At 40.4% G+C, this 21644-nt stretch overlaps 1 protein-coding gene across 1 annotated transcript; it reads right to left on the bottom strand.

The window, feature by feature from the left end:
• Positions 1-331: 331 nt before the first annotated feature.
• spint1b (serine peptidase inhibitor, Kunitz type 1 b) lies at positions 332-20436 on the bottom strand. The gene is made up of 10 exons (XM_036582392.1): positions 19786-20436; positions 18171-18328; positions 9369-9510; positions 6777-6947; positions 6504-6542; positions 5649-5771; positions 5482-5532; positions 4744-4914; positions 4015-4074; positions 332-3322 (listed from the first exon to the last, which is right to left on the bottom strand). Exons 1-10 carry the CDS (start codon positions 20177-20179, stop codon positions 3138-3140), a joined length of 1494 nt encoding a protein of 497 aa, XP_036438285.1. The 5' UTR covers positions 20180-20436; the 3' UTR covers positions 332-3137.
• Positions 20437-21644: the final 1208 nt, after the last annotated feature.

Below are 21644 nucleotides of genomic sequence, written 5' to 3'. Positions count from 1 at the left end.
ACTAGAACAGAGATTGCAAGCCAGGCCCTCTCGCCCAACATCAGTGTATGGACTCGCACAGACACACTCCAAAATCTTGTAGAAAGCTTCACAGAAGAGTGGAAGCTGTTATAGCTGCAAAGGGGGACCAGCTCAAGAATTTAGAATGGGATTTATAAAAGCTCCTGTAGGTGTAATGTCTAGGTGTCCCAATACTTTTGTCCATATAGTGTACAAGATGTGTAGATGCTGAAGTGTGTTTAGATGTGTCCAGACGTCTAAACTCATACGCAAGTAAAAGTATTGTTACTTCAGTGACTGAAGTAGAAAAAAAATATGAGGTGAAGTAAGAAAAAAATCAAAGAACCAACCTTTATTTTGAATCGGAAGTGCAACAAGGGTTACAAACTGGTTTAAAACAAATGAAGACTTACAAGGCTAAATGAACAAGACAATTTATAAAAAAAAAATAAGTAAAAGCTCAAATAAGAAAAAGAGATAAAACAGCACTAAAATAATGTGGCGCTGTCACTATGCTTAAGGTTTGGGCCAAATGGGAGAGTGGAGAGGAGTATGTAGAGGACTCCCAGAATGCCATGCACCTCTCCACAGCCTGTATTTAGTTGAGTTTAATGTTGCTTGTGTTTAAACGTGTATCGTGAAGCAGATGACCTACAGAGCAGCACCCAAACAAGCGATGGTGGAGCGACTGGTGTGCTGGCAGTGCAGGAAGATGGGACACTGCACCAGGCAATGCTGTGAACCAAAGCCGACGGAGAGAATGACCCTCGGCATTGATGCCACAGCCGGCTCACTGCCCTCACTGACACTGACTAATTAGTATCACTACTACTTCCACATGTGCTCCCACACCCTAAGAGTGGCACACCTGACAACTTGGAAGCAACAACCATCCAATTCAGGTACATCACCGCCAGCCAAATCAGAGTGAGAGGGAGCAGCTAAGACAAGGGGACAAGATCTAGCTCATGCCTACAGGATGCATGCGTGCTCATGTTGGATTTCCTTCATGGTGGACAGAGCTGTGCTTAACCTCAGGAAGGAAATGCTGGACTTTTAGGACTTTTTTGGCCAATTAGGAGAGCAGACAGGAGCAAATAGATGACTCTCAGAATGCAGTGCGCCTCTCCAAAGGCTGTATTTAGTTCAGTTTATTGTGTTAATTGTTGCTGCTCATAAAGAAGAGTGAACGTGTTGGTTGTGTTTAATCGTGTACTTTTCAGATTAATTAACGTGTCTGAAGCGTTGACCTTTTTGTGATTTTCGGTTGGTGACCTTCCCTCATTTCCTGAGTGTGTGTAGATCCCTCTCTGTGGCTTAAACAAAGAACATTTTCCTAAAGAGAAAATGGCAGACTTGCTACAAGATGTAAGGGAAACAAATAAAAAGTAAATAAAAAAGCCAAATAAAATCAGACAATCAGAAAAACAAAGCAGATGAAATCCTACCTAAGAACTGAGTAACTGACAACTGCAGCAGAATATCTTTTACATTCAGGGTTTATGTTAGGGGTTTTCTTCTCTTTTTGGACCCTTTTGGTCTAAAATATAAACTTAAAGCTCCAAAGAGACAGAATCATAAAGCAGGAACAGCTGCTGAACCAACAACAAAACCTCACAAAAAGGAATTAGCAACTAAATAAGAAAGATTAAAATGTAACAAAAATCAGATCAATTTTAAAATAAAATTTCAAAAGAAGCACAAAGTCATAACAACACTACGTGATTATATTAATATTAAATAATTATTCATATAATTAGGGTGGCACAGTGGGTAGCGGAGGCTGCCTCACAGGAGGCAAGAAGGGCCTGGGTTTGATTCCTGGCCAGGCAGCCAGGGTGCTTTTTGTGTGGAGTTTGTATGTTCTCCCCATGTCGGTGTTTCCTGTCTCTGGTTTCCGCCCACAGTCTAAAGACATGCAGTCGGGGCAACTGGATATGCTAAATTGCCCCTAGGTGCGAGTGTGTGTGTGAATGTATATGTCTGTTTGTCTGCCCAATGATGGACTGGTGACCTGTCCAGGGTGTATCCTGCCTTCTGCCCAATGACTGCTGGGATAGGCTCCAGCAGCCCCAGAAAGATAAGCGGCTTAGAAGATGTGTGTATTCATATAATAATACATAGCTCATGAGTATAATTAACTGAGTAAATGTAACCAGTTATTATTTGCCAACTGCTTACTCAAACTTTCTGTTCCACCTTAAATGGTGCAGCAGTTACAGTGTGGCACCACAGGCATGAGAATGTAACAGCTGCACAATTTATGCTGGAATGGAAAAGTCAGGTAAGAAGTCAAATTCTACCTTGTCTTTAAAACACAGCTTTAGTCACTATTTTTGGCTTTACTTTTTGTAATTTTGTTACCGGTTGTTCTTTTGGTTTACATTTGGTCAACATATCGTGCAAGACATGATAATGAGACCAAACATTAAACAATATTATTTACCCCAATATTTACCCACGTCACCCTGTGGTAATACAGCGCCATCTGGTGGTAGAGACGCAACTTCATGATGTTAGTCTCCTATATTTAAGATGGTGTTTATGTTGTTGGATGTGCAGGATTTGTAGATTTATCTCCAGCATCATTCAGACTCTCTCAACAGTAATAAAATAATTTCCACCTTAATAATTCTATACAGATTAATATTTTCTTGATATATGACATTCAGAATATTTTATTAAACTGTTAAATGAACGGCAATTTAACAGTGTAAAGTTTTACTACGTAAACATCAATAAAACCAGCAATTCCATTCATAACAACAAAAAACAACAAAGAAAAATAAAACATGAAAGAAAAGAATAAAAATCTTTAAAATGACAGTCATAACTGAACAGGATGAAAGCCACTGATAATAAACCCTGAGAAACTGGAAAACAGAAAAATAAAAAGTTGCAAAAAGTACTGATGAAAGCAGTACAGAAAATCCCATAAATACAAATAAACAAGAGTGTTTCACTTTAACAATAATATCATACTGTGATTAATCCTGTGTGGCGGGTTCGTAGAGGTGTTAGGAGGTGGTGGTTGGTTTACAGAGGTGTTAGAAGGCAGTGGTGGGTTTGTAGAGGCGTTAGGAGGTGGTAGTGGGTTTGAAGAGGTGTTAGGAGGTGGTAGTGGGTTTGAAGAGGTGTTAGGAGGTGGTGGTGGGTTTGTAGACAAGGTGTTCTGTGTCCTCTGTGAAAGTGACCACTGGGCTGGCTGTGGGAACGGGCTGGCGCTGAGAGCTGCTCTTCCTCTTCTTCAGAAAACAGAAACCCAGCAGAGCTAAAAGAGCAAGAATGACTACTGCCAGGATTACCGCTGTCGCCACGGAGCCTAAGAGAAGAACATAAAACACAAAAATCAAGTCCAAAAATCCAGCTTGTCTGTGTCATTTTAACACAGTTTACATTTCCATTCTCCGATACAGCAGATTCCACATTAAAATAAAACTTTAAAAAAAAGGATGTGCATTTTTTTTCTAGCTGATTGTACTTTCATTTTCACAGCCTCCACCTGTCAGTCAGCTCATCAGGATGGAGCCATAAGACCCCATGTTAGAGAGGGTCTTTATCTGAAATGGTGAAGATGAGACTGAAAAGCCTGAGTTCACAGATCTGAGCTCACACTGTAAGATTATCTAGAACACAAATCAGATATATTTTTGCGCAGGCAGCTCTCATTCTGCTTGACTAAATGAGGGTTTTGTGTGGGCCACACTGCAGAAAACTGGTGGGGGCAGAGTTTGCACTGTGTTTTTTTTCTTATTTTCAGTATTAAAGAGATGAAAAAAATGTATGTTTTATGTTGCATCTGCTGTTTCTGACAATGAAAATGTAAAAGGACTAGTTTATGTTTTACATGTTACGTTTTGTGTTTTTTTTATGAGACTCAACTAACTGTTTATTTTCATTTTTAAATGTCTGTTTCTGAAATGAAATTAAACTGGAACGGTACTCAAGTGCCCCTCGCTGACCGCAGGGTTTGCAGACTGAACTATAAACTGCAACTGTGCGTAAAGATTCTACCTGAATGATGTTCATCCTGTTCAGAGCGTTCAAACAGACCCTTGAAAAAGACGTCATTCTCTAAAACAGAGAAAAGAGAAGAACTGCAGTTTACAAGCAGAAATATACATAAGTCAATATTTATATGTTATCAACACCATCATAAAACCTCATATCTCAAGTGTAAACTGCTTTGATTAGATACTGATGGTGTTTTGATCAGACGGTGATGGTGTTTTGATCAATGGTGGTGATGTTTTGATCAGACGATCATGGTGTTTTGATCAGACAGTGATGGTCCTTTGGTCAGGTGGTGGTGATGTTTTGATCAGATGCTGATGGTGCTTTGATCAGATGCTGATGGTGCTTTGATCAGGCAGTGGTGGTGTTTTGGTCAGATGGTGGTGAAGTTTTGATCAGACGTTGGTGATGTTTTGATCAGACAGTGATGGTGCTTTGATCAGGTGGTGATGGTTCTTTCATCAGGCAGTGATGGTGTTTTGATCAGGCAGCGATGGTGTTTTGATCAGATGGTGATGGTGTTCTGATCAGGCGGCGATGGTGTTTTGATCAGATGGTGATGGTGTTTTGATCAGATGGTGATGGTGTTCTGATCAGGCGGCGATGGTGTTTTGATCAGATGGTGATGGTGTTTTGATCAGGCAGTGATGGTGTTTTGATCAGGTGATTATGTTTTGATAAGACAGTGATTATATTTCGATAAAATGATATGATGTTTAAAGTTCAGACCTGTGATTTCTTCGCAGGCCTCCATGCAGATCGTCTTCATCTCAAAGTTGTTCTTGTTTCCACCGCAGCCTCCGTAAGTGAACTGATGGCAGTTTCTGTTCAGAGGGTCGTAATACCAGCGCGGCATGCTGGCTCTGCAGGGTCCTGTCGCCGGGGGGTCCACACAGCGCGCTGAACACAGGCAGAGAGACAGTCAGAGAGTCCAATTAGACTCTAATAAATGCTCTAATAAGAAACTGTTCAGTTTCCTAAGAGCAGCAGTGTGAGGACATCCTGCACAGTTTCAGGACAGAAACAAGGAAAAATCAGATCAACTGTTTTATTTTTATTCTACAGTTAGTTCACTGAGTAACTCACACTGCAGCGGCCAATGAGTGCGTCCTCACTGACAGGCACTGAACTTTACCTTTTTTATTCTTTTACCATGAATGAATAAATAAACAAAAAAAGGTAGATAGATAGATACATACATACATAGATAGATAGATAGATAGATAGATAAACATTATTCGTTATTAGATGTTGAATGACCTTGTGACCCAACTGGAACTGCAGAATTCAGTTAATGATGCTGTTAAACATTTTATATTATATAATTTAAATAGTAACAATAATAAAAAGTGAGTTAATCTTGAATATTACAAATATTAATGATTTAAAAAAGACTGAACAGTTTTACTATTTAAAATAATAACATATAAATATAAACATTCCCCATCTTCCTGTTTTAAAACTCACCTTTCTTGTCATTCACATGAATCTCCAGTAAATGAGAAAGAGTTTTGTTTACTGATAAAACAAAAACAAAAACACAAAAGCTCCTTTTAAATGTGCTTTGATTAAAATTTACTTCACATTTACATTAAAATGCTTAATAATGTGATGAGGGTGGCGGTCAGTCTCACAGCGCTGACAGTTCTCCTCATCCAAGTTGTTGCACTGGGCCTGTCCATCACACTCTAACTCTGCCTCCAAACAGCAGCTGTTGGAGCAGTTGAACTGACCATCTGCACACTGACCCCCGCACACTGCAAGAGTGCAGCATAAACATAAACAAACAACAAACACACACCCACACACACGCTGCAAGAGTACAACAAACAGCACCTCACATTATTAAACATAAACAGACAACAAGAACACAGAGGGGCTGCTGCTCATTAGCTTAGCAGCAGTTTAGCCCGAGTTTAGCACAGGTTCAGCTTCTTTTTTGTGTTTGGGGGGATGAAGAACACGTTTTCTGAGATTAAATGCAGATCTGCCACAGTTACATACTGAATACATTCTGAAAAAGCCTAATCAGGACTGTAACGATTAACACTGAGCTTCACTTACAATAATTTTGTCTTAAACCTTAGTAAAACCTCGACTTCAGCAGGTTTAAGATAAACCTCTTTTAGAACTGAGATACAGCACCATCTAGTGGCAGATATGTGATTTTTAATTAGGTTTAGTTTAACTGTAGCAATGGAGTAACCCACATGACTCATACAGGTTAAACTGTAAACCACAGCTAAGCTAATTTATTCGCTCCAACATGTCTGTACTGAAAGTGTAGCTACAATAACAGATTTATATCTTATTTATCTTGTTATATCTCAGGCTTATTAATTAAGGATAGAAAACTAGCTGTAGTCTCTGAAACATTTTAGAAAAAATAAATGAATGGTTTACAAAACAAAAACATTTAACAAACATGAAGCTCATCAAAGACATTAACTGACCCTCTCAAAGCATTTTAACCAGATGAAATAAATTACCTTCAGTGAGCAACTTGAGTTTCCTCCTTTCAGCAGTCACTGCAGAGAGACCAGCTAAAAGTTATCATTCACAAAAATCCACTGTTCACTGATCAATAAATCAGTGGGTAGGTCAGCATACCATAACTTCTAAGTTTTATTATGTATTATTAGTCTCAGTCAAATTTTTCTGACAAACATGAGGTTTTTATTACTCGTCCTGTAATAAAATCATGTATAATAATTATTACCCATCACGCTGTGTTGTCAAATTACATAATAATATTGTTTTACCTGTTGTGCCATTACAGGCGTCAGAGCACTCCTGGTAAGAGAGGTAGTTGTTGTTGGTTGCCAAACAGCCTCCAAATTGGAATTCCTCACACCTGTTAGATGCAGCATTGTAATGCCAGCGAGGAAATGACCCTCGACAGGGACCCACCTTCTTTGGAGTCAAACAGTGACCTGGAATAAATCGATTAATGCTGATATCAATACAGTGCAGCACCTTACAGTGCAGAGCATTCAGATTAATATCCGATACAGTAATGCAGTGTCTGAGTTCTTCTGAATGGTAACAAGCAGAATTCCATTCTAATGGAAAAAAACACCCTTGCACAAAACATCCACTTGAACCACAGCTGACTGAACACTGACATCAATGTTTGACCAGACTGACCACAACAGCTCTCATTTAGTTATTCAAACACTGAGCAAAAAAAACATTCACAGGAAAATAATGTTTAACCTACAGGATACAGGAGCTGGATTAGTTTCACCTGCTGAAGTTCTGTCATCTCAGACACCAGAAACAAGATTATTGTTTAATCCAGTAAGGATCTACAGTGTGTATAATTTTACAATCTGATGGTAATAATTGTGGAGCAATTTAAATACAGTATGAATCTGCAGTGTGTATAATTTTACAGTCTGTCGGTAATAATTGTGGAGCGTTTTTAACCAGTATAAATCTGCAGTGTGTGTAGGTTTTACAGTCTGACAGTAATAATTGTGGAGTGATTTAATCCAGTATGAATCTGCACCTGTGGAATTCTGAACCTGTGTTGAGCTTTTTGAGGAATTTTTCTTCTGTTGAATTCAGCATCAAGTATTGAGTAACACAGACACACCCTGTGCACGAGCAGCTCGATCCCTTCAGGCCTTTAACAGTAAACAAAAGCTCAGAAGGAGCCGGTTCACCAAGTGCAGTAAAATAATCAGCCCACAAACACGTCACCCTCACATCAGCTACACTGTGTGCAATACTAATTCACCGAACTCACACTGACAGAACAACACTAACCCACACTGACACACACACACACACACACTGATAGAACAACACTAACTTGCCAAACTCACTCTGACACGCACACACACTGATAGAACACACTACTTGCAAACTCACTCTGACACGCACACACTGATAGAACAACACTAACTTGCCAAACTCACTCTGACACGCACACACACTTAGAGAACAACACTAACTTGCCAAACTCACTCTGACACGCACACACACTTAGAGAACAACACTAACTTGCCAAACTCACTCTGACACGCACACACACTTAGAGAACAACACTAACTCCAAGCAGCAAGATCAGCCAAACTGTCATCGGTTCTGATTTTTCTTGACTCTCTGCAGCTTTTGACACAGGCAACCAGACAATCCTTCAATCTGTCCTCCCCAAGCTTGGAATCACTGGCTCTGGGTAGAAGTGGTTTAAGTCCTATCTAGAGGGGCGCTCTTATCAAGTAACATGGAGAGGGTCCACATCTGCTCCATGTTGGCTCTCCACTGGTGTCTCACAAGGCTCGGTGCTGGGTCCTCTTCTGTTTTCACTCTACACTCATTCTCTTGATGATGTAATATCCTCTCATGGCTTCTCTCACCACTGCTATGCTGATGAAACCAAACTAACGCTTTCCTGATACTCAGGTTTCCAGTCGCATCTCAGCATGTCTGGCTAACATCTCTTAATGGATGGCAGCTCACTACCTGAAGCTCATTCCTAGCAAGACTGAGCTGCTATTCATCCCTGGAACTACAAGTCCTTGTCATGTTCTCACCATCTCATTCAAAAAGAAGTCTGGGTGTGATTCTGGATGACCAGTAATTGTTCTCAGCTCATATTGCAAAAGTGACTCAGTCATGCAGGTTTCTCCTGTACAACATCCGGGGTTGACCCTTTCTCACTCAGGAGGCCACCCAGATGCTTGTTCAGTCTCTTGTCCTTTAAGGCTTGAGTACTCCAACTCGCTCTTGGCTGGTCTTCTTATGCAGCCATCAGGCCTTTAAACTGATCCAGAATGCAGCAGCACGGCTCGTCTTCAGTCTTTCTAAGTTGACTCCACTGCTGCGCTCCCTTCACTGGCTTTCTGTAGCTGCATCAGTCACACTGAGACACACACGCAGACACACTGAGAAACACACACAATCAGGCACACACTCACACTGAGAAACACAAACACACAGACGTGCTGAGACACACACAGACATGCTGAGACACAAACAAGACACGCTGAGACACAAACAGACATGCTGAGGCTGTAGCGAGTTAAACCTGTTCTGCTGTGTCAAAGGGAGGATAAACGCTGCAACACTCAGCAGCTCAGCAGCTCTCACTCTGATCTGTGTTCAGTTAACACTCATGACATTATAACCACCAACTCACTAAACAGAACCAATAATTAATTAATTCACCCAGTGTTTAACACTCCAGTCCAAATAAATCTCACAGAGGTGTTCAGCTGGTCGAGCTTGGATTAGTAAACATCAGTTACAGCGCAGAAGAAGAATCACAGACAGACAAATTCATCTGATGTTTAAACTCTGTCACATTTACACTAAATGGCTTCAGTGAGACCAGAATGAAGACTTACGCTCGGCCTGCTCCGCTGTCAGAACCAGGACAGTAATCGATGTGGAGTCCGACTGACCGGCTGAATCAGTGACCGTAAGCTTGTACTCATAAACTCCAGGCTGCAGGTTGGACAATATCATCTGGTCAGGGAGATCTGTTGTCTGTAGACAAATAACACACAAGAAAAACTGAACAAACTCCATGTTTTGAGAAGACAAAAGAATGGATCACTAACTTAAAAGTTACTTATTTTCAGTGAAGGTGAGGAAAATGTTCCTGATGTTACTGTGACCAACAAGCCTGTCGTCACAACAGTGAAAAGCTATGGGGCTAGTTTAACTCTGCAAACTGTACTGTTTTTGAAGAGGCAACAGAGGGACTCAGATGAATACTCAGACACCGTTATGTCATACATGAGTTTCTGTTGCATTCAACTACGGGTGAAATACAGAAACAACAAACCATGTTTTTCAGCTGAACTTAGACAGCTTTGAAGGGAAAAGGAGCCAACATTCAGCAGTGGAGACATAATTATCTACAAAAAGGCCAAATACAAGCTGGAAAAAGAGATTAAAGCAGCAAAGAAGAAATATTCAGAAAAGCTGAAAAGGCACATCACTGCTAATACCTTCAGCCTGGAGGGGCCACGAAAAAAGATCTCCAGCTACAAGGTGAGATAGACTCCCCTTCTCCGGAACAACCGCCAACTCACCAAGGACCTGAATGAGCTCTACTGCAGATTTGAACACACAAAGGACAATCTTCAGCCTCTCTCTGTCAGTCCCCCACCCTCCTCCTCCTACTGGTGGATTATAAACTTCCCTACCCCCCTCAACAGACGTGGTTCTGTGATTTCCACTGTGGAGTCACTTATGTTCCTGGGTGCCACCATATCCAGGGATCTGAAGTGTGAGAGGAACACGGTCTCCATCACTAAGAGAGCACAGCAGAGAATGTTCTGTTCAGAGAGCTGAAGAAATTAAACCTGCTGTAGAGTCTGATGATCCAGTTCTACACAGTAATTATTGACTCCATCCTCTCATCATTCATAACCATCTGGTCTGATTCCTCCACCTTACAAGAACAAGCCAAACTACAGTGCTCAATTAGGTCAGCAGAGAGGATCATAGGATGTATCTGACGACACGTCAGGACAACAGCGGTTGGTGGGTACTGATTCTTAGATGCATCGTGATGCGGATGTGAATGATTCTGAATTGATTCACAAATGTTGAAAATCGATTTTCTAAATTGAAATTTATAACGTAATGTTGACGGAACGCAAAAGGCGGAACTTGGAAGTGCGGAAGTGCAGCGCCCGGACAGTCTGTGGTGGTACATAACAAAAACACAACTGGATGAGCGAGAAATCTGACTGGCACCATCTGCATTAAAAGCCAGGTTAGGTCAGGAGTCGACAACCTAAATGTTAAAAAGAGCCATTTTGTCCTTTCAACAAAAATCAAACAACCTTGTGAGCAACAACATTTAATGTCCAGTATGTCTCAGTATGTGCTAATGTCCTAGTATAGGCTAAAAATATAAACGAAAACACAGATTTACTTTGCTCTGCTTTAAGCTTTAGCTATAGCCACTTTCCTCCCATCTCCGCCAGGACCTCAAAAGTTGAATAGTTTCTTGTAAAACGTCTCTCAACATTCGACTGCTTTAGGAGGCTGAAGTCAGCTTCTCATTCAAATTTTCCCGTTCCACCTTAAATTTTGAATGAGGCGGTGAATGTAAATGCGGCACCATTTAAGCTGGAACGGAAAAATTCAAAGAGAAGCTGACTTCAGACCAGTTATACCAGTTTGCAATGACCAAACCTTTGGTCTAAAACTAGGACTGCTTAACATAAGATCTCTTTCATCTAAAGCCGTCGTTGTAAATTAAATTATTACCGATCATGATTTTGATGCTCTGTGCCTCACAGAAACGTGGATTAGACCCAATGAATACTTTAGTCTAAATGAAGCCACACCCCCAGGCTACAGTTATGAGCATAGCCCTCGTTTAAGTGGCCGGGGTGGAGGTATAGCAACAATCCATACAAAAGTTTTAGGCCTGAGCCAGAAAATAGGCTGCAAATTCTCTTCGTTTTAAGTTCTTTTTCTTAATATATATGATCGAGGAACAAATAAAGATTCCTTTTCACTAATTACAATTTACAGGCCGCCAGGGCCGTATTCTCAGTTCTTACAGGAATTCTCTGAGTTTCTATCAAGTTTAATAACGTTTTAAAAATGGAATAATTGTCGGAGATATCCACTTTGACAAACCTCAAGATGCACTAAGTAAGGCATTTATATCTATCTTAGACTCTGTAGGTTTCACCCAAAATATAAAGGGGTCCACACACTACCACAACCACACTCTAGACTTAATACTGAACTTTGGTGTAAACATACATAACGTAGCCATTCTCCCCCAGAGCACAGCAGTCTCAGATCATTATTTAATCTCATACGAAATTTGCTTTAGTGGTAATATGCGTTCATCACCATGTTATCACATTAAGTGGACAATAACTTCCTCCACAGCTGGTAGCTTTATTAGAAACCTTCCTCAATTATCAGCTTCTGTCAACTGTCCATCTAATCCTACCGAGTTAGATATTATGACCAAGTTCTTAGAGGATAATTTTCGATCTACACTAGATAGTGTGGCTCCATTAAAAAGTAAAATAGTAAGGCAGGAAAAGCTTGGCCCTTGGTATAATGATCATACTCAGGCTTTAAAACAGACTGTCAGACAACTAGGGCGAAAATGGCGCCTGACTAAACTAGAAGTGTTCCAGTCCGTTTGGAAGGAGAGCCTTATAGACTATAGAAGAGCACTTACTGCAGCACGCTCAACCTATCTCTCTTCTCTCATAGAAAACAATAAAAATAATCCTAGATTATTACTTGGCACAATTTCTACCTCAGATGCCATTAGCCTATAGCAGCAATTATTTTATGAATTTCTTTAGTGATAAAATTGAAAATATTAGGCAGAAAATTCAGAACACAGTTAAACTCTACAAACCTGCTGCCTTATAATGTCAGTCTAAATCTCGAGAATATTAAAATTACTGCAGAGAGGCTGGAATCGTTTACCTTACTTCAACAAAATGAACTAGTTAAAATTGTTTCCCCTGCAAAATCTTCTACTTGTATGTTAGATCCGATTCCTACAGGTTTACTCAAAAAAATTTGCCAGAAATAACCAAAGCCTATTATGTCAATAATAAACTCCTCTCTTAGCCTTGGATACATCCCAAAAACCCTTAAACTAGCAGTAATTAGACCTCTGATTAAGAAAGCTAACCTTGATCCCTGCAAACTATCAAATTATAGACCTATCTTGAATCTCCCCTTTATATCAAAGATTTTGGAAAAAGTTGTAGCAAAACAATTAAGTTCCTATTTGTATAGGAATCATATACATGACAAATTTCAGTCTGGTTTTAGGCCACATCATAGTACAGGAACAGCACTAGTGAAAATTGTAAATGATCTTTTATTATTCTCTGCCCAAGCAAATGTGTCTTTGCTAGTCCTCCTCAGTCTTAGTGCGGCATTTGACATGATAGACCACTCTATATTATTAGATAGACTAGAAAACCTTGTAGGGGTAACAGGAACAGCTCTTTCCTGGTTCAGGTCCTACCTCACTGATCGCTATCAGTTTGTTAATGTAAACGTGTATCATCTGTCCTCGCAAAAGTAAAGTATGGTGTTCCACAAGGCTCTGTTTGAGGACCTATATTATTCACAATATATATGCTACCACTGGGCACCATTATCAGTAAACACAGTATAAATTTCCACTGTTATGCCGATAACATATATATCAAGCAAACCGGGTGTTAAAACTAAACTTGGCAAGACTGAGGACTGTATAAAAGACATAAAAGACTGGATGTCGAGTAACTTTCTCCTTCTTAACTCGGATAAAACAGAGGTTCTGCTTCTTGGTCCAAAAGCAGCAAGAAACAAACTGTTTAATTTTACACTTAAACTTAACAATTTCTCAGTTGCATCAAGCTCATCTGTAAAAAATCTTGGTGTAACGATAGATCCCGATCTGTCCTTCAATGCACATATAACTAATATTACTAGAATAGCCTTCCTGCATCTCCTCAATATTGCTAAATTAAGAAATGCATTGTCTCTACAGGATGCAGAAAAGTTAGTTCATGCATTTATTACTTCAAGGCTAGATTACTGCAATGCCCTGCTGTCTGGATGTTCCAGCAAAAGCCTTAACAAGCTTTAGCTAGTCCAGAAAGCTGCAGCCAGAGTCCTTACTAAAACCAGAAAATTTGACCATATCAGTGCAGTTTTATCAACACTACACTGGTTGCCAGTTAAATTTCGCATTGATTATAAAATTCTCTTACTGACCTATAAAGCTCCAAACGGACTTGCCCCTCAGTACCTGAGTGAACTTCTCTCCTACTATGAACCATCGCTCCTACTTAGATCACAAGGTGCTGGCTTACTATTAGTACCTAGAATTTCTAAAGTTACATCAGGGAGGAGTGCCTTCTCATACAAAGCCCCCCAGCTTTGGAATAATCTTCCTGTTAATGTTCGGGACTCAGACACAGCCTCAGTCTTTAAGTCTAGGCTAAAAACTTACTTGTTTAGTCAAACCTTTGGTAATTAGTGTTCCCTGTCAGATAAAAGGTGCAGATCTAGGGATTCATGCTCAAAGAGTATTAGGGTAAACTGGGAGTGTTGGTGCTGTCGTCCCGCTGCTCTCACGCGTTCACTTGAGTTTGCTGACGGTGGAGCTTAGGGGCGCCGACATCTCAGGGAGCCCTCATGTCTCTGTTACCTTGTAGTTTCTCCCTTTTAGTAAAGGGCTGCAATAACTAGACCTGCCAGAGTCTCTGCTGCTCTGTTAATACTGTAATATGTGATCAGTCACTCATTACAGAACTGACTCTCTGTGTGTTTTCCTTTCTTTGCCGAGTTGAACAGCTGCCCATCCTGTGCGTCTGATGCTGTTGCTTCTTCTGCCTTGATTGAGTGCCACCAGCCTTCTGGACCGGCTTGACCACCATTAAGCTTCATGCTGTACAACACTGTGCAAACCTCACCCTCATGAACTGACCCTCCTGATGATGCATCTGCTGCTACTGCATAAACTAAAACTAATCTAATTAACCATTGCTCCACCTATTTTCCCCGTTTTGTACTATAATACTTTATACTAAAACTGTTTGCTATCTGGTGTCGATCAGAGGAGGATGGGTTCCCCTTCCGAGTCTTGGTTCCTCTCAAGGTTTCTTCCTCTTGCTCTTAGGGAGTTTTTCCTTGCCACTGTCGCCACTGGCTTGCTCATGGGGGCCTGGACCCGGATTTTTCTGTAAAGCTGCTTTGTGACAACACCTGTTGTAAAAAGCGCTATATAAATAAACTTTGCTTGCTTGCTTTGCTACTTCATCTTCGCTACTTTTTAGTGTCTGACAGTCTCTCGTTGCAGATTTAACGTACTAGGAAACCAACTGCAGTGGTTATATATGCGAATAAGTCCATTCATCTCCAAATGTTCGTCTTAAATCTCTCTCTTTGCCTTTTCGTTAGCTACTAGCTAGGTGAGACTGCGTTGCTGTGTGACCTGCAGTCTGCATGCCAGTTCTCAGTCAGTGCGAAAGCTCTGGTTCTCAACATGTTGCACATGTCCGGCCTCGAAGATATTTTAGTGACACAGCGATCCCCACTGTCTACCCGAAGTTATAAAATCACTAAAGAAAACAAGTAGGATGGCTGTAACGTGCTGCATGGACATCCACTGCCACAGGATCTTATTTCACTGTAACAGCGCATTGTATCACAGATGAGTGGCAGCCTGCATCTCACGTGCTTCAAACGAGCAGTGAATGAGAACCTTCCAGTTCACTTGCCACATCACTTCTGTTTGGTTTATTAATAAAAGATACTGGAAGTAAATTCATTATGGACCATTTTAAATACTTCACTTTAAAAGTACCAAGTCCTCACACAGTGAGAAAATATAAATCCTGTATATAAAAAAGGTGCATCAAGATGCATCGATAATCGTTTCATAATCGCAATGCAGCCCTCTGAATCGTAATCTAATTGAATCGTGAACTTCCCACCCCTAATAACAGCAGGGTGATAAAAGACGTGGACAAAATGACAGCGGACTCCTCTCATCCTGGACATCACCTCTTCCAGACACTCCCTTCGGGTGTATTACAGTAACTCCTTTGAAACAGGACAATTATTTACGCTACATTATCAAACCCCCTCGCTGTATTACAGTAACTCCTCTAGAACAGATCGATTATTTATGCTACAGTGACTTATCAAACCCCCTTGCTGTATTACAATAACTCCTCTAGAACATAAACATTAAGTTAAGAATTAGATATGTTTTATTTGGAATCTGAACAATAGGACACTCTGATTCTGTACTTTTCCTACACTTCTCCTGACCACTCTGCAGTTTGCATATCGCTCCAACCGCTATACAAGCCACCACTCTTCATTTGGCTGTTTCTCATCTTGAGAAATACGCTTATGTTATGATGCTGTACATAGACTTCAGTTCAGCATTCATTACTATCATTCCTCAGCATCTGACTGGACAGTGTACTCAGCCCACTGCTCTTCACTTTGCTGACTCATGACTGTGCAGCAGCTCACAGTTCCAACCACATCATAAAGTTTGCTGATGACACTACTGTGCTTGGTCTTATCATCAAGAACGATGAGTCAGCATAGAGAGAGGAGGTGCAGCGACTGACAGACAGTCAACAATTTATATCTGAGTGTGGACAAGACAAAGAAGATGGCTGTTGACTTCAGGAGACCACAGAGTGACCACTCTCTGCTCACCATCAACAACTCCCCTGTAAAGACTGTTGCGAGCACCAAGTTCCTTGGTGATCACCTAGCGGAGAACCTCACCTGGACCCTGAACACCAGCTTCATAGCTAAGAAAGCCCAGCAGCATCTCTATTTCCTGAGGAAGTTAGGGAAAGCTCATCTCCCACCCACCATCCTTACCACCTTCTACAGAGGCACTATAGAGAACATCCTAAGCAGCTGCATTACTGGCTGGTTTGGAAATTGCAGCGCCTCTGACCGCAAGAACCTCCAATGAATAGGACAGCCAAAAAGATCTTCAGGGTCTCTCTTCCCTCCATCACGGATATTTACACCACACGCTGCATCCGAAAAAAGTCATCAGCATTGTCAGTGACCCCACACACCCCTCACACAAACTATCCTCTCTTCTGCCATCTGGAAGAAGGTTGCGCAGCATTCGGGCCCTCACAGCCAGACTGTGCAACAGTTTCTTTCCACAAGCCATCAGATTCCTCAACTCCCATGGACTAAACTGACGGACACCCACACAGACACACACACATTTATACATAACAATTTGAGACCATCTGACTCTCCACTTTCTGCAGTTCCAGATTATGTGTGAGACACTGTATTTAAATATAATTATTGCATTTCACACTGAAATACTTAATATAATTCATATCTGTCTACTTGTATTTTTGCACATTATATCTCTTTCAGATCTTTCACATCTTATTTAAAGAACCAATAGAACACAAGATGTGGTGAGTTATTGTGAACAGGATCATCATCACAGCTGTGATTTTATTCATCATAAATTCACCATCTCAAATTTCTTAGTTTTTTTTTAGTTCTACAAAAAAAGAGCAAAAAATAGGAAATCCTTGAACATTGTTGCAAATTTACTGTTTTAAATATTAGATAATTCTTCCACCAAAAAAGTAGTTCCAGCAGCTTTGAGCAAGGTGATCATTGATTAACTGGCAGGAGGACCACACCTGAAGGTCCTTCTCCTTACAATAAACTCCAATAAATATCCATCGCTACCTTCCATTTTCTGTAAATGTACATGTAGCCCATCTATCAGCTCCTTCTAAGTCATTCATTAATGGAAAGACACCACCATAGGACCACCACTGACCACAGCAGTGTACACAGATTGTTTTGGCTCAGATAAAAAAAAAAAAGTTCTCCAATAGATGGTTGTTTACACACAATCATTTTCACTGTTTATTAACACCAAACTGAAATCAATTCACACTGTGCATTACTGTCCATAATTCTGCAAACTCCAGCAGAGTTTCTTCTGAAATTAAGGATGTTTATGGAGTGTTTGTGCTGCAGTACACTAGATGTTGAACATTGCTGTGAGGATTTGATTGAGCATTAGTGAGGTCAGGTACTGATATTGGATGGTCAGTTCTGGATCACTCCAACTCATCCCAAAGGTATTGGATGGAGCTCCATCACTCCAGAGAACACAGTTCCACTGCTCCACAGCCCAATGCTGGGGGGCTTTATACCCCTCTAGCCCACACTTGGCATTGGGCATGGAGACCGTAGGCTCAGTAATGGGCTGGAGGTTATGGAACCAGCCCTGTGACCGGAAGGTCGCCGGTTTGAACCATGAGCCGACAGTACGTGACTGAAGTGCCCTTGAGCAAGGCACCAAACCCCCAACTCTATGTGGTGTTTCACTGCATGGATGGGTTAAATGTGGAGGTGAAATTGCCCCATTGTGGGACTAATAAGGGGCACTTAATCTTAATCTCATGTGTAGCTGCTCCAGAGCATCCATTCTATTGGTCAGTGCTTTTCAAGACTTAAAATAGCTGCTTTTACTCATTAAAATGACTGTCTGGACGCTTTAGGACAGATAGTGGTTCTGTGGTCTGGATTTTAATGACTTATTTCCCTTTTTTCCATTACTGAAGACCCTAAAGAGGTTCAATTTATAACATTAACACATGAGTTAAGCTGAAACATGGTACCTCACTCTTTACAAAGTGGTTTCCTCTCAGAAGTTTCCACTCGTAGCTGATTATCTTTTTGTCATCCCAGCTCTCGATGCCATTCAGGGTCACTCGCTCACCAGACTGGACCACCAAATCTGGCCCTGCATTGGCTATAGGAGGTCTGTCTTCCTCATCTGGAAGGAAGTATCGGGGTGCTCAGAAAGAAAATACTTTTATGTACAATAACAAAAATGGCAATAAACTTGCATACAGAAAACAAGACCAATGTGCTCATACTTTACTGCACAACCTCTCATCTTTTTTTAATTTACATCCTACAAATTATCGGTTGGATGGATTTAACTTCACTTTTAGATGAAACCGAATCCTAACCCTAAAAATCTAAGAATTTAAGCATTTGTAAATGGTAGAACAGGGCCAGTCAGCAGTGTCCTCATAAAATGTCACATAAAAATGACTGACTAACGTTAATCAATTTTATCAAGAACTCTGAATACTACAGTCTGTTCAACAATAACAAGTCTCCTTGAGAAATATCATATAAATAAGTAAAGTGAATTTATGTATTAGAGAAATATAACTTTTTGTTCATAGAAGAAGCAATAAGCTATTGTTTGATGAATGACTTGAAAGTCAGTGATAAATAACGCTTTAGTGAGTTGTGTCCTGACGTGGGTGGGGTTGGTTGGCACATGTGTCAACTTGCCCAAGTGGCCTGTTGTCAGAAACACGTATCATGTTATATCATGTTATTATATATTATATTACATTATATGATGCACACAACAGCTGGAATGCAGTGCTGAACTACATCACTGTTTATAATCAATTTACATCAAATCTGTAACAGGTTATTTTAACCTCTAAGCTTTAGGCGACTTGATGAGTTTCTCAATCTCAATACTCATTAAACAATACAATATAAAATTTTATATAATAAATTTCACTTGGAAATGTATAAAACTCTTTATAATGAATTGTGTTACTCTAATATTGGGTGGAATGGAAGTGAAAAGAGTAAACTGGCCCAGTTTTATTTCTCTTATTATTGTTCTTTAATTGTAAAAAAATAACCAAACATAATATTTAATGAACTGAGGAATGTTATTTGGTTGACACTGAAAGTTTTTGTTCTGTTCATTTCTAATTATTTCTATTTGCTGCTTCGTTTTTTTAATCTAAAGCCTTTTAAACACTGTGTAAATTCTCACGCTGGGGTAGTTTAACACCAGAGCACAGCAGGACTTTAGTCATGAATGCACTAATGCCAGAAAATATCTTATGACTTTGATATGTTTTGTTTCATTAGAATTTTTAATGTACAGTATTTATATTATAACGCACAGTGTGACTGAGATGTACAGCAGCGTAAAAACTGAACTCTCCCCTAACAGACCACAGTGTGACCATTAGAACTGACCCCACTGAGTCACAACGCCTCCATATCAGAGCAGTGACTCATGACTGTGTTCTAGTTCCAGATTAAACGGAACCGAACACAGAACTCAGAGAGCCGCGGTTCTGACGCTCCAGTTAAGTCTGCGAAGTTCGGCCTATAACTGCTGCACCGTTTAAGGCGGGACAGAAAATTCCGAAGCTAAAGAGTAAAACCTTAAGCCTGGTTACTCACCTGAAGCTCGAGCCGGTCCTCCCAGGTAGCGTCCATAAACAGAGTGCCTGATGTAAGGGGTGAATCCGGGCTTCTTGACGAAGCGACAGACGAACTTATTCCTGTAAACACAGTCGAACAGAAAGCAACTCGTGATCGAGTTCTCATCGCCCTCCACCAGCGCCAGATTACAGCGCGCGTTTCCGCCGCACGCGCGCTCGCACTCCCGGGCAGTCTGAACGGCGGGGTTGGAGATGTAAGTGGCTCCTTCCTTTACAGAGTCTTCAGTGATTAGAATGAAGTCCTCGCGATCTTTTTGGAACTGATCCGAGTGGCTCTGTTCTGGTGTTTTAGCTCCAGCGATCAGCAACAAAGACAAACACCAACACAAACACAAAGCAGCGAATGAAGCCATTTTACACTAACTCAGTCCTCGCGCACTGAGCGGCGATCAGGAATAATGTAGCGCAGAGGAGGCGCTCGAGCTCCGCATCAGGTCCTGTTTCTTCGCTTTTTTCTTCTCAGGTTCAGTAAAAACACTCATTTCAGTGCCATAGTCACTGCCTCTCTCTCTCTCTCTCTCTTCTCTCTCTCTCTCTCTCTCTCTCTCTCAGACTCACCTGTAGGCTGACCCCCTGCTGGCCGCTCAGATGAGTTTGTGGCCTCCACCCAGAACAAAAAACACCGGAAGTGTCTGAGTTGAAACGCTGTGACGTGTTTGTAAAAATAAGCCAAAACCTTTTCTTTTTTTTTGTCTTTTTCTGTAAGTTTGATCATTTCACTATGAAAGAAATCCCTGTAACCCTGCTGGAAAACCCATATGAACCATTAGGAGTTGCTGTTGGTTCCTGATGGTGTTGTAATGTGATTAGTCTTTTTTTATGGATTGGTATCACAGTGTAAGGGATCCTAATGTTTTAACAGGTGACCAGTGGCTGTTTCTAAATGCACTTGATGGTTACCTAATGGGATCTAAAGGTATTCTACAGGAAACTAGTGGTCTCTATAGGAAATCATTAAGCCAATTCCCATTAGAAAGAAAAAACATCAGATTTTAAATCTACAGGTTACTAAATGTTCTTTTCAGCAGGGAATAAAGCTCTTGAATATGCTGTTGTTATTTTGTCTTATATGCAAAACAATTTACTCACATAAAATTAAATTCCAAAGTTTCAATTTCAAATCAGACTCATTCCAGAAATGTCATTGTTTAAATTAAGTCTATTATAGTATATTTATTGTAGTATGTTATAGTATGTTTTGATGCTGTTGTTAATATTTTATTTATGTAACGTTTGAGGCATGGAGGCAGGATGCAAATGCGAGTTTTTATTGAAATGAGAGTCCATAACAAAAACAAAACCAAACTACAAGCGCAACAAGCAAACAAGAGACAAGATTACATTCACAGAGTAACATCCACAATGCAAGACAAAGACTGAACAAACACAGGGGTATAAATACACAGAGGGGAAATAAGATACACCTGGGACTAATGAGGGGCGGAGCTACAGGCAGGTGGAACATATAACAAGGGGGCAGGACCAGGGAGGAGACACAGAACAACAACAAAAAGCAAATGTCACAAGAAAACAAAAAAACACATGGCTACCATAGAGGGGGCGAAAGATGCACTGAGAGGGACAAAGGGAGAATCCGTGACAATTTACTTATTTTTTGATGCTATTTGTTGATATTTTGTTTGTTAGTTTATTTACTGTAGTGATTATTGCATCTTAAAAAAGCAAATAAAAAACAAAACAACAAAATAAAACAACAGCTGGTTGCTGGTCAATTTTCGCTGGTCAAATTTGTATACATAAATTGCAAAATCTGAATTCATTGGCATGTATTCTCATAGTTATTATTTATATTTTTAT

Source organism: Colossoma macropomum, unplaced genomic scaffold (genome assembly GCF_904425465.1).
Source record: "Colossoma macropomum unplaced genomic scaffold, Colossoma_macropomum, whole genome shotgun sequence".
Taxonomy (NCBI): domain Eukaryota; kingdom Metazoa; phylum Chordata; class Actinopteri; order Characiformes; family Serrasalmidae; genus Colossoma; species Colossoma macropomum.
This window is presented reverse-complemented; position numbering and strand designations above follow the sequence as displayed.